Source organism: Pundamilia nyererei, unplaced genomic scaffold (genome assembly GCF_000239375.1).
Source record: "Pundamilia nyererei isolate P.nyererei 1_Seehausen unplaced genomic scaffold, PunNye1.0 scaffold00083, whole genome shotgun sequence".
Taxonomy (NCBI): Eukaryota; Metazoa; Chordata; class Actinopteri; order Cichliformes; family Cichlidae; genus Pundamilia; species Pundamilia nyererei.
The window spans coordinates 1,200,379-1,214,320 of NW_005187484.1; the positions used below are offsets into that span (position 1 = coordinate 1,200,379).

A 13,942-nucleotide genomic window follows, 5' to 3' on the forward strand; every position below is an offset into this window, starting at 1 on the left:
GAAATTGCTAAGAATATTTTGAGCTCTCCACAAAGGTTATAATCGCAAAGGTTGTATGCAAACCTCTGTGAAGTTTGTAAATCTCGTTTGCATCTACTGCTCAGTTGCGTACAGCTGGAACCACTGCAAATCAAGAGTAATGTGGTACTGGGACACATGTACCTTGTGTGCCAGTACCAAACCATTGCCTTGAACCTTTCCTGATAGCTCTGTAGTCAAGTTAATAAAGAATTTTCCATCTACAGTCTAATCTGTTCCCTCCTGTTGTTTTCATCAGATACTACTTAGTTCTTATGATACAAGCAGGTTTTTACCACTTCCATTTTTAAGCATCTCATGCCCCCCTCCTATATTTCCCAAAGTGATAATATCCCACTTAGCCGAACATTTGAGTAGTTGAATGAATCCGGTGTGAATGCAGGTATTATTGTTTGATAATTGTCAACAGTGGTGCGTTCCCCAAACTCAGCGTCATATTCTATTTTGAGTAAGATGCCAGCAGAGCTGGTTTCTACTAACAATGCTCCACCTGTTTTTTGTTTGTTTTTTTCTGCAGACCCACACCATCTTCTCCCTGCTTGGCCTCGACCACGCCTACGTCACCAGCATTGGACGCCTTATCGGGGTGGTTTCCCTTAAAGAAGTAAGCGTCTCTTCAAGTTTCCCTTTGGGCCGTATGTTCATGCTGTGCAGCTTTAATTGCTTTATTAGCTTGATGACAATAATAATAATAATAATAATAATAATAATAATAATAATAATAATAACAATAATAATAATAATAATAACAATAATAATAATAGTAATAATAATACATTTTATTTATAGAAACCTTTAAAGACATAAGATAAAACATATACACAAATAAAGTAAACAAATAAAATGAAACTATAAAACTAATCAGGTAACAAAAGACCAAGGTATAGTGACAGCATGAGTTCTGAACAGATGAGTTTTCAGACCTGATTTAAAAGTAGAAAGAGAATTTGTGGTGTGGAGATCTGGTGGAAGTAGATTCCAAAGTCTTGGCGCAGGACAGCTAAAAGCTCTGAGACCCGTGGCAGTCAGGCGAGCACATGGAACAGACAGAGGTGAGTATGTATGGAGAATAGGGCTGCCACAAACGATTATTTTGATAGTCGACTAGTCACCGATTATTTTTGCGATTACAAATCAGATCATGCATCCATTGGACGTAAAACATACAGCTTATTGCACCAGCACGCATCTGCTCTTATATAACTATCATTAGCTTACAGCTTTAAGTGTTTACGGTATGTGCTAACTAAAAATAAAGACAAGATGATAGTTTATTAAATTTTAATGAAATTTCCAGATTGTTTCGGTGAAGTAAACTCCTTGCAGGATGACACCTGGGCTCTTAACCTGAGGGGGGAAGGTGTGACAACAGAGTTATCAATAGATGAAAAACCCTTGGATTTAATTTCATGGTTTCATCCCTCCTGAACTTAAAATACATTAGAATCCATTTTTTCTGTTCATTTCTTTGACACCCAGCGTCATGTGAAAAGTCATGACTGTCGTCATTTCCACAGATGGTTTGTTCACCGCTTTTAATAACTGTAAAGGCACTGTCAATATCATCAGGAGTGCTGTCACCGTGCTGTACACACACAAATGATGACATTCAGTCATCATTAATGATTCCTCCTCCTGCTGTCTGTTATGTACTGTGACAGTCTAAAGGCTGCTTAATATTGCTGTCTCTATCTATTGTCATTCTGTCTGTTCTCTGCCGCCTCTCCTGCTCCCTCTCTTTCCATCTCTCCTGCCTCATAAACAACTGAAAACGCTTCACTCTTTGTGAATTGGCCAGGAAGTGGAGAGAGGATTGTTGCTAAGTGCAGTGCTGCTTGCCTGTCCCTGACATTTAGGATTTTTTGTTCTGTGTACCAGCCTTCCCATTCTGCCTGTCTGTCACACAAACACATGGTTACATCACAGCGTCTCTGCTACATATGAACGACAACTATTTCAGGGACGTCAGTGCGTTTCATAGCTTTATTTCAGATCCAGAACACACGTACAGGACTCTTTTCAATGCTGCCACGTGACCTGTAGCACCCAAATCTTTCCCCCTATAAGCCAAATGACAAACTTGGTCTGGCCAAACAGAAAATGTAATAATACACAGCAGAGAGATTCAATAGAGAATCATAACAAACTTTCACACGCCTGCAGATTGAAATATGAACCCAATACGATCAGATTATTTTTAATGTTTTCTTTTTTCAGTACATTTCAGTGTACACTTTTACTCTCTGGACCAAAACAGTTCATCTTGTGCATTTCCATTAAGACAGAGAAAATGTTAGTTAGCAAGAAAGCAAGTCAAAGCAGTTAGCATAAAGATAAAAAGCTTAAAAGCTAAGTCCTACATCCATAATTTTGTTAATAACACCAATAATAAACAATAGAGGATGTTAAACACTATGATTCCTATATAACAGGAAACCTGTTTTTTTTTTTTTTTAAAACCTACTACTGATAACCTTTTAGGTACTGGTTGAGTTTAATCACAGTTATTCTGTGCAGTGTGAAGCATAGAGCAGGATTTAGAATATTAATGAACTTCAGATACACAAGCTCAAAACTTTGGCATATAAATAAATTTAAAAGGATATTGTAATGTACGTTTTCAATTAAATTAATATGTGCAAAATATCTGTCTGTTGTTGCAAACAACAACATGAAATATTAAAAATATAAATGTAAAATACATATATGTATGTATGTGTGTGTATATACATATACGTGTGTGTATATACATATACGTGTGTGTATATACATATACGTGTGTGTATATACATATACGTGTGTGTGTATATACATATACGTGTGTGTGTATATACATATACGTGTGTGTGTATATACATATACGTGTGTGTGTATATACATATACGTGTGTGTATATATATACATATACGTGTGTGTATATATATACATATACGTGTGTGTGTATATATATACATATACGTGTGTGTGTATATATATACATATACGTGTGTGTGTGTATATATATACATATACGTGTGTGTGTGTATATATATTAATATATAAATATATGAATATTATAAGTTGTTATAAGTTGTAGAGCCATTTCTTTCTCTGCCTTATCCAACTTTTTGTTAGTGCCATTTTGTTTGACCAGATAAAGACCTCTCAGGTAATACCTAAAATAGTCTCTGACAATCATTGGTTTTATGTAATACAATGTTTTCCTGAAGATTTGTGACTGCAGAAGCATTTTTGTCAATTACTGCTGTGTATGTGGCAAGCATTATAATCAGGGGTGCACATAAGTGGTCCGCAGGTGCGCATGCGCTGTCAAAATAAAAAATGTGCACCAGATAAGAAGTTGCAACGCGCGTTTACGTACATAAGATTTTCTGGAGGAGGACAGACATTTGTTTGGAACTCTTAAAGATGTCGAAGAAGCTCCTTTAAGCAATTACTGTGGTGTTCCTCCACCTCCAAAGAAATGTCAGAAGGAGTCCGAACCACAAAAGAAGCGCGTATTCTCGGAAAAGTGTTTGCAGGAGGTGAGCTGGCTTCAAACAAATGATGAACGCACAGAGATGTGGTGCAGAATGTGCCGTGAAAATCCCACTCTAGCGGACAAAAACAGTGCCTTTCCCTTTATTACACTTTGGAAACGAGATTTCAGTCCAAAATAGGAAACAACCTTTCCATCAGAAGTACTGATATAATCTTGCAGTGTAGAGCAAGACCACTGTGGTCAAAATTTAAAGCTATATTCAGCACAGTCTAATGATAACAGTGGGGGGGGGGGGACCTAAACACCAAACCCAAAGAGTGTATCTTTAATGTACACTATTCTCCCACAAAGTAATCCTTGAAAGAAATTGATATATTTTTTAAAGGATTTTAAAGGTTTCCAAATCTTTTTTTGTTTTTTGTTTTTAAAAAGAGAGAATTTAAACCCAAGTTATATATTTTGCTTTTATTGAGGATGTTTAATTAGCATAGAAAAGTTAAAATATATTGATATAAAATTATTATTAAAAAGTGTGTTTTTCAGTGTATTACTGTACTGGTACAGTAGAAAGCAACACATTATATAAAGTTCTTGTAATGAGGGTGATGGTGTATGAATTTTGATGTATGATACAATTCCTTAATGCTACAATCATATAAAATTCTGCACGCTTCTTTTGACATATTTCTTACTGTTACAATTTAGAAATTGTTTGTGTACTACTGAGTTGGACATTCCCCTTTTTTTTTGTTTGTTTGTTTTTTGAAAATTGATTTTCCCTCAACTCAGCTGCCAGAGGTTTCTTTCTCCCCACTGTTGCCACTTTTGGTATGGCTCTCTAATGTTTAGGGATCTTTACTTTATGATATACTAAAGTCTCCTTACAGGACTATAGTGATGACCTGCTGATAAATAATAAAATTGCTGTTGAATTGAGTATAGTAGTGCTGTCCAGATTGTTGAAACTGGGAGCCTTAAATTGCGCTGTGAAGTTATGATCACACACACTTCCTGCTTCCATTCTAACTACCTTATCTTTCTTCAACCAGCTCCGTAAAGCAATTGAGGGCTCAGTGACTGTGAAAGGTGTAAAGGTGCGCCCCCCTCTGGCCAGTTTCCGGGACAGCGGCACAAGCAGCAGCGAGAACGAAACCACCGAGCTCCACAAGCTGTGGGACCGCCACAAGAGCATGTCGCTGCCACGCGAAAGCACCCCCTCCGAGTCCGAAGAGAAGTCCCAGTAAGGGAAAAGGTGATGAGGAAGAAGAGGAGGAGGAGGAAGATGAAGCATTGAGGTCTTTAATCACTCAAAGCTACAAACATTCAAAAATCCTCAGGGCTCAGGATCAACAGGCCAGCTTCCTCTTCATCTCTCGCCTCATCTGCTCCTCTCCCTCCTTCTCCGCTAACTTCCGTTCTTCCCGGACCACCCAGTGCTTTCTCCAGGAGCCTTGCACTGACCCAGAGAGACACTCCACCAGAGGAGTGGAACAAAACCTGTGCCCTGCTCTCCATTTACCCTTGGGAACCCACAGCAGAGCCAGTGTGGATTAGGGTTACCGAGACTGGGTTAAAATGAAAAGGGATTCTTTCTTCTTCTTTTTTCTCTCTCTTTTTTTTTTTTTTTTAGCAGACATTGCTTAGCTTGTGTGTCTTTTGATTTGGGATCAAAGTTTCAACCTGCAGATGTAATCCTTTAAATGAGTCTTCCACTTAAGGTAGAGAAATTCAGCAGTGGTGACAAGGAAGACTACTGTAATGTGTGCATGTGTCTTTTGAAAGCGTGTGTGAGTGAAATGAGACAATGGGTGTGCGCATGAAGAGGGAGGTAGCAAAACAGCTATATCCTACAGGATTTTTCTTTTTAATTATTACGTCTCAAGAACACATGTTAGACTTTGTTTTCCTCATTTATCTGAATGATCAGGTGGTCTGGGTTTGACTGGAATTGGCCATTTCTTTATAAATTACACTGCAGTTTGTCCAGTAGTGGACTCATAAGGGGAGAGATGCCTTAGCTTTTCTGTGTTTTCTTATTTCCATTGCCCCTCTTTACCTCTTCACTTCGAGTCTTAATGGTCAGGTTGAGAGCAGAGCCTATGCAAGCAGACTTGCCTGTTGGCAGCGACTGAGGCACCTGTAGCCCTTTTCATAACGTCCTTTCATGCTGTAGCCGCAGCCTTCACACGCACATAGAAACACACACCAACATTTTAACGGCGATGCACTCGGCGAGTCAAGGTTTTCTGCTTATCTAAATATAGCTTTTAATAAGTGTTCTAGAGAGGGTTGGGGCGGATGGAGAGGGCAGGAAGCAAGTGAGGGAGGGAGGAAGAGCATGGAGCAAATGGATGGCTGAAAGAATGAAGCTGTCATTACCTAACCAACTGCTCTGTGCTCTCTCATCAATCTGCCTTTGAGTGCCATGTAAGTTTGTATCAGAGACATAACCCCAACAGATAAATGGCGGGGTGGTTCACAGGGTGAGGCGCACAGTGCAAGAGTGCCCAATGATGACGTGCGGGCATGTGGGAACCATGACCAACATTAGTAGTAACATTATTTATTAGAAAGCATTAAAGAAAATCTATAAGTGACCAGCAGAGAGCATTCACAGATTTAGTTTAATCATTCATTCCAGTTAATTTACCAGTCCCATCACCAACTTCATCACCACTGGAGAAACTTCCGAGTACTCGTCAGCTTACCTGATTCAAATTTGGCTGATCTCAACTTCAAGGTTATCTTCTCGGGCACCACTGGACCGTTTTCAATTCATATAGATTACCATGCCCAAGAAGATGGTTCATTGACTTGAGACCTGCCGAACTTTAAAACGAGTCAGTTTGATCACACCTCGTGTTAAACCAGAAACCTGATGCGTCAATGTTTTAACTGCAGCGGGGTTTCTGTCATGACAGATAACGATAAAGTACTTTGAGTTTAATAATTCATGTCTGCCATAATGCTCCAGGCTCGGCTGCTCATCAACAGTAAAACACTGATCTGGTTTGCCTAGCGTCTAACCATCTTTTCCCTATATTTGTTATTATTTTTGACTACTGACAAACACATATTTTAAAGACACGCTCCTTTTTTTTTTTTTTTTTTTTACTGACACTACTTCCTGCAGAATTGGCCCTGAATGCCTTAAAAATGCACTCACACACATATCCCTCCAAGCTCACTTCTGTGTGCGATGTGTTGCATGGATTTTAGTTTATCGGGTCGTGTCTTGTCTTGCTGCACCCAACCCCCCCATAAATTGAAAACGCACACAGTGACATAGCAGCATGCCTTTGCATGAGAGAGAGTGCATGTGGGGGGGAGTTTTCTATGAACATAACGTACCAAAAAAAACCCCAAAAAAGTCAAAAGCTTGACAGGAATGAATATGGATGGAGTGAATGAGGTTTGTCATCATGTGCCTGTGATTTTTGTTCTCTTCGATGGCATCTTCCACTCATCCAGCGAGCTTTATTCAGCCCCTGATTTTAACCCGGGATGGGGGGGGGGGATTTTTGGGTTAGCACATTTCTACTTAAAGATTAATATATTTAATTTCATTCCTGTAATATAAAATCATTATTGAATGTCTTAACCAGTCATGACTTGTTGGAAGGAAATTTGGGGCTTGTTTTATATTTGTCGCATTATGTTGATTTTTAAAGTTAAAGTTTCTTTTTGTTTTTTTTCCTTTTTTCTAATGCAAATTTTAACGTGATGTTGGATATATTTGTATTATTATAGACTTTTTTGTCCTTTTTTTGTAAAATGCAAATAACACTAACTGGGGGACTCCCGATGGCGGGAAAAATGGAAGAAATGTAATCACGAAGCCATGAGACGTTAATGTGGAAGCGACCAGCATGCGGTCCACTGTTGACATGTTCATTTCACAAGTGCCTCCTCTTCTTTAACAGCGGGAATAAGCAATCGATACTTGGGGGGGGGGGTGCGGGTGTGTGCGTGTACACAACCAGAGAACCTGCTCTGTACACACAAACAGACACGCAAATACAGTATGGGAGTGGGGTGGGTGAGGTTTCAGAGCATGCGAGTGCACTTATCTCCATGGAACCTTCCCCAACACCCCCATTACAGCTCACCCGGGTGGGGGGGGACAAGTGACCGACATCCACTGATTTGGTTCTTTTCATTTGTTTGTGCTTTTCATCGATTTTCATTATTCCAGCTCCTGCCGCAGCCTTCCTTGTTTCCGCCGACATTTTCACTGCGTTTCATCTCATTTTGCTAGCAGGCGGACCCAGGCCCAGCTACATGCATATTTATTAGCCAGTGCTAATCAGAGTACAAATAGTACTTTTCTTTTTTCTCCCCTCCTCATTTTGTGTTTTGTTTTTTTTATGGTTGATCTATTTGTGGTTAATCAATTTGTGCAATAACAGTGGTTCATCTCACTTTGTAACCCAGTTTGAATCAATGGCGTGAATGCGGTATAACCTTATTTTTGTAAAGAAACCTGAAAAGTGTAAAAACATGTATATGTAGGCAGAGAAGCTACTCTCACACGGGAGCTACTGTGTGATGAAGCGACGATGGAATTAGGGGGTTGTAACAATCCTGAAACCGACACAAAAATCCAGAATCTTCCATGTTCATGTACCATGATGCCACTGTGGAGCTTTTTAACATGCACTGAGTCACCGGGGACTTATCTATGTTTGGGTTTGGTTTCGGTTTAGCCACATGCTAAAAAAAAAAGTAAAAGTTAAAAAGTTCCATTTCAAATGAGACATTGAGGAATTGCCACTACAGTGTTTTCTAGAAAAACGTTTGCATTTGGGTGTTTCAAACAGGCAATAAGCTTTAAAAGAGGTGGATGTTAACCTAACCCTACATGATTCACCAGTGACCTGTGGATGTTGATGCCTGGTTAAAGGTGACTGCTGTAACGTTAGGCATGAGAATAATGGACTTTTTGCTTTGGAGAACAAATAATGGTTTAAAGCAAAGGTTTCCCAGAAGCTGCCATGAAAGCTTACTAGAATCTGTGTTGAAATATTAAACTGTTCACACCTTTAGGTCTTAAAAGGAAAATGGGTTTTACACCTTATTTGGTTTTTGGGAAACCTTTACCTTAAACATTAGCTGCCACTGACATACAAGCGCCTACCCCAGATTTTCCCTGATAAAACAGGCTCCTGGGAAAGTTTTATTATAAGCCCCTCTGTCCTCCCCTTCAGTCTGAGAGGCTTTGATAAGACCCCAATCCCCCATCAGCTGATGAGGGTAATCTTTTATCCACTCCTAAGGGACTGTAAATACTGGAGGCCTCCACTATGGCAAACCCCCCAAGGGCCAAACCAGACCGAGCTGAACAAGATCCAGAGCTATTTTTCGCACCGAACAAAAAGAAACATTGTTTTTGTATATCAGTGATGAATAAATGAGATTTTAACAAACATGGCGATTTGTTGCAGACTTCTTTCTTTTTTCTGTCTTCTTTAATTTCTGCAGCTGCGCTTCTTTGCTGTCTGCTCTCTTTCCTCCCTTCAGCAGCAGCTGGAAGGCACCTGGAGTGTTGTTTTTGTCTTTGACTAATACTCCCAGTGGGGAGGCATACACACAGCGATGCCACTACGGTGTTCAATATGGTTCAGTCTGTCCCAAATCTTTTTAAAGCTCTGAGAGTTACAGGCTTCACGCTGCTTTGTCCAAACCCCTTTTGGTCAGCGGAGAGGTCTTCTAAGAACACTCACCTCCTGCCCTATGCACGCTTCTGTTCTAAAATCCAAACAATCACAGTCTACTTCATATTAATAGCCTCTCGTGGAAGAAAGAAACTTTTTATAATCCATATTAACATATTTTTGTTTGTCTCTACTAGCAACTTCAACACAAGAGCCAGAGTGAACTGAAGCTCTAGTACTTATAGCATTATAGAAAAACAGATTTCATTAACAGTATTAATGTAATCTGACAGCATCTGGTTTAAACAGAAAAACATGGAAAATTGTTTTCTCTGTGGTAGGGTCACAACAGGTCACTCTAAGGAGGGATTTGCATAAAAATCCAATTACTGCACATGAAAGACAGACAGAGTTTTCAGGGTCTGACAACGATCCTTAAACCTGAATTGTTTCTGATGGCCAGCAGGGGGTAAATCTTGTGGCTTCAAAGAGAAAATCTATGGGGAAAAAACAACCTTTCATCTTACTTGATCTTTAGTAACGCTTTTCTGATGACTTTAGCGTTCTCTATTATTGAACAAAGAATTTTGATTCATAAATTATGATCATTAGTGTTAAGAAGGCCATTAAATCAGGTTTTGCTTTAAGGGCAACTGGTTTCAAAGAGCTGAGATGTCAGTGTAGAATGCTCAGATCAAAACTCCCAAAATGAAGCTTTGCAGTAACCACAGTGGCGCTGTGACTGTCCATCTTTTATATACAGTTTGTGGTTATGGCTCCGAGACTTCCTGTCTTTGAAGTTTAGTAACCAAAAAAGGAGAGAGGTCGTCCACCAATGGAAGGGACTTAATGCACAGAACAAAGTTTCAGGTGGTGATGTCCATCTTTTATATACAGTCTGTGTCCTTTGACCATTGCTGCATTCATTCACGGATGGACACGAGATGGGCACAAAGATTAAGAAGGATTGTGTGCCTGGTAGACATTTATAAGAGCAGATCTGTCCGTTGCAGCGTTTTAACTACGCTGCATTTCCATTTCCACTGTTTTAGATAAAGGATGTGAAAAGGCTCCCTCAAAAGAAATGCCAATAATCTGTTCTTCCTTCTCAACACCGCTGCTGTAGAACTGTAAACACGACATATCCAATGACATTAAAGTGGGTCAAGTGAGTCTGTTCCAGCACCGCAGCTCTAAACTGAACTAACAGCCTTCTGACTCTGCTCTTCCAGCGGGAGTCTTTGTTGCAACAGTTGGCACCATAATGAACAGACAGTACACACTTTTGTGCTTTCCTGCCCTCTCCTTCTGCTACTTCCACATTCACAATTTGAAAACATACACACACACACACACATCGTTTCTTCATTGTGTTGTTTTGGTGTGAAAGAGAGGGGAGCATCTGGACTGTAATGGGTGGGGAGTTCTGTGCTAAAAGCTTAATGAGCTAAACGAGTTCATCGGTTAGGTAGGCTGCAGCTCTGTTCCTCACTGAGTTTAAAGTCTGACACTCAGAACTTCTCCAGCGAGACTTGGGCTTGTTTACATGCGTGCATGTTTATGGAGATCATTTCGTGCATTTTTTTAACCCCAAATAATCTGAAATGCATTACTGCAGCTGTAACAGAGAGACAGAGTTGAAAGAATAAAGTAAACTACCCAATGTTTCCTTTCATGATGAAACACCAGCGAATGGGGTAAAAAGCACTTGGGCAAAGTGCCATACATTCATGCTGACAAGGCAGATGTTCAAAAAAAGTCTTCTTGTAAGTTTTTACAGTGTGGGAACTTCCAAACTTTTTAAAACTGACTGATATCATTGATGGTATGACATGCAGTCATCCATGCTATGTTTTTTTGTGGATCATCACTATCAATATCATCCAAAGCACTGCTTCCACTGTACTAAAAGTGAATGTAACGAGTGTTGGCAAGCATGTTTTACCTCTAGTTCCTCTCAGTTCCACATATTCCACTCAGTAAGTGGTAGACGTGAAAACCGAGCTTAAATGAGCACGAACAAGTTGATATGTTGTTTTTAAAATTCAATGTAAATTAAGTGTTTTGTTCTCCTGCCCTTTGTTTGACTTCAAAACAGATTCTACAACAGACCAACTATTAAAGTAGACCTGCTGGTGATGGTTAGGTTTGTGGGTCAGGGATCTATGTAACCTCAAAGTTTTCTAAGACGTGTGTGTGCAGATTGCAGGTAGAGAATCTGAGCGAGACTGTGAGGTTGTTCTGAGAGCTGACGCTGCTTACAGTCAAGAAGGGAGACGCAGTGAGCACCACTCTGCACCATCTGTTTGCTCTCTGATCAGTGACAGACAAACCAACAACCATTAGACATTTTTGCACAAACACATATTTATTCCACGTCTAAGAAAAGACCTGATTTTGATACAAATTGGACAACAAAGATCTGCTTTAGTTAAACAGAATACGTTTAATTTACTCAATTAACATGGAAACACAGATTAGTTGAATCGTCTAAAAACAAGGATTCCTGAAGTCAACCATGAAGGTTTTGAACAGTTTACAACATTTTTAGAACAAACACCTTCAAACCAGTTTGAAACTTTACATCAGCAAATAATAATTCAATAAATCTGTCATCTTTTACTGCAAAAAATTGTTCCAGAGAAATAAATCTGCAGAGTAAAACCAGCAGGTTTAGCAGAATAGCAGCACAGTCCCCCGTCTTCGTTTTGACAGGATACAGAGGGCCTCAGCATTGAGCTGGAGGTCACATGTGTTTTGGAAGCATTATGAGATCAGTACACGCCTCAGTGATGCCTATGAAACTGAGTTGAAGTGTAAAAATACAAAAGGTGCACAGCTGGACTGATCAAAGAGAGAAGCTGAGTGCTCTGTCAGACACATGTGAGCCAGATGATGGTGCAGGTCTGAAAGTACTGTCCCATCATCCTCCGCTGCTATTAGCAGCGTGTCTATTCACTGCGCTTCAGCAAAACAACACAAAGATGAGCTTTACATTTTATATCATCCAGTTTTGCTTTGTTTTTTTTTCTGGTTTTTGTGATTAAAAACAACACTGGGAAAACAAGAGTTGCTTTATTTGACTAATTACCACACGCCTGATAACAATGGGCTTCCCTGGGCTTTTAGTTCCTGCAGCACCTGAACGTTCCTGAAGGGTTTGGAGACTTTTGTTTGGAAAGTAATGTAATTAAAACATGATGTTAACATGAACTTAATAATCTGCCTGATACATTTGTGGGATTGTTAATGCATTGTGGAGTGTTTAGCCTGATCATCCTGGTAGAGGGGTTGAGACAGCGAGAGATTTACTGGAAGCAAATGATGTGATTGCAAGCGAAAAGAGGAAGTGGTGGTGCCACGTTGTGCTTATGCTATAAATAATGATTAATTAGTTACTCATTTATATAAATATTCAGTGCACATGGCCACACAATTTGCATAAGCTATAAACAACACTATAAAGTTATAAAAGATCATTTAAAACTATGGGAGAAACCACGAGACACACTATGTGCGCACAGGTCAGAGGTCAGCCCCAGTGTTGTAGACTGGGATACCCAGGTGCTCGTTCCCAGTGAGTGCTGATTTCTGGCGAACACTCACCACCAGGGTACCGTCAGGGTTAAGGGTCCCACTGACTGACAGGGGGTCCATATCCTCAGGGAACAGGGACTTATGGGTGAACGTGTCACTGATGCTGCCATCATCCAAAACCTGAAGGATGGAGATGAAAAGTCAAACAAGGGATTGACCAGCTGGGAATGAAAAGGAAGAAAGGGCACAGAAAAGTGAGAAGAGCAACAAGGCCAGGGAAGGTGCTGGGGTGCAAAAAGAAGGTGAGAAGCAGTGAAAGAGATGGAGGCAAGGAGTGCTGCACTGCTCAGCTGGTGAAGAACAAGCGGGGGGAAAGAGAGGCAGAGGAAAATGAGCACTGACTGCTGCTCTCTGAAGACGCTTTTTCACTGTTATAGGGCTTCGAGGCAGGTTGAACGCTTGTGGATTTTTGCCAATTTGCCTTCTTAACCCTGTTAAAAAGATTTTCCTGGACTGCAACGGAGGCTCTTCCCACTTCTCCTTCTGCTCTCTCACCTTTTAAAAATGATTAACATCAAACTGTGAGGGGAGGCGGAGAGCGAGAAAGCCGCAAAGGCACCAAGCTCCAGCTTGTCTGCAGCTCAACAGACCACGTCCGAGTCCGATGTGATGGATATGACAGCGGCCCAGATAATTTTACTATACAACGGTCAGTCATTTTTGATTTATGAGAAGATGCTGTCTTCTCATAAACATGTTTTATTATGATAAATTCAGTTTTTTCAAAATCTTTTTTCTGGCTTAAGAAATTATTTTATGTCTGCTTATGATCCCTCGTGTGATTTAATGTAGCACTGATGGTGAGACACAGATGGAACGGCCAAGCTTTGTTGGTCTAGGTGCATCTCTGCACTCCCACAGTCAGACAACAAAGTATTAACTCCCCACTTTTACAGCCTATATCACCAAGAGAGCACCAAATCAAGATTAACATCTTTTACGTGTTACATATGTGATTTTTTTTCTATTGTGCCTTTAACCATAATACCTTTATAAATGAGATGATACCTTGCTCAGGGGAACCTCATACACTCAACAAAAATATAAACGCAACACCTTTGTTACTGCTCCCATTCCCCATGGGATGGACGTAGAGACCTAAAATTCATTCCAGATACACAATATAACCATCCCTCCCAAACAGTGGTCACAAATCAGTCCAAATGTGTGG

General features: G+C 40.1%; 2 protein-coding genes across 2 annotated transcripts in view; one reads left to right on the forward strand and one right to left on the reverse strand.

The window, feature by feature from the left end:
- Positions 1-8,946, forward strand: part of clcn2c (chloride channel 2c) — a 170,781-nt gene extending 161,835 nt beyond the window's left edge. The window contains exons 25-26 of the mRNA XM_013912200.1: positions 557-643; positions 4,570-8,946. Of these exons, the coding sequence (XP_013767654.1) occupies positions 557-643; positions 4,570-4,764 (282 nt within the window). The 3' untranslated portion in view covers positions 4,765-8,946. The remainder of the gene's footprint in view (positions 1-556; positions 644-4,569) is intronic.
- Positions 8,947-12,185: 3,239 nt separating this feature from the next.
- Positions 12,186-13,942, reverse strand: part of hspb12 (heat shock protein, alpha-crystallin-related, b12) — a 9,158-nt gene continuing 7,401 nt past the window's right edge. The window contains exon 3 of the mRNA XM_005738330.1: positions 12,186-12,891. Coding sequence (XP_005738387.1) covers positions 12,700-12,891 — 192 coding nt within the window. The 3' untranslated portion in view covers positions 12,186-12,699. The remainder of the gene's footprint in view (positions 12,892-13,942) is intronic.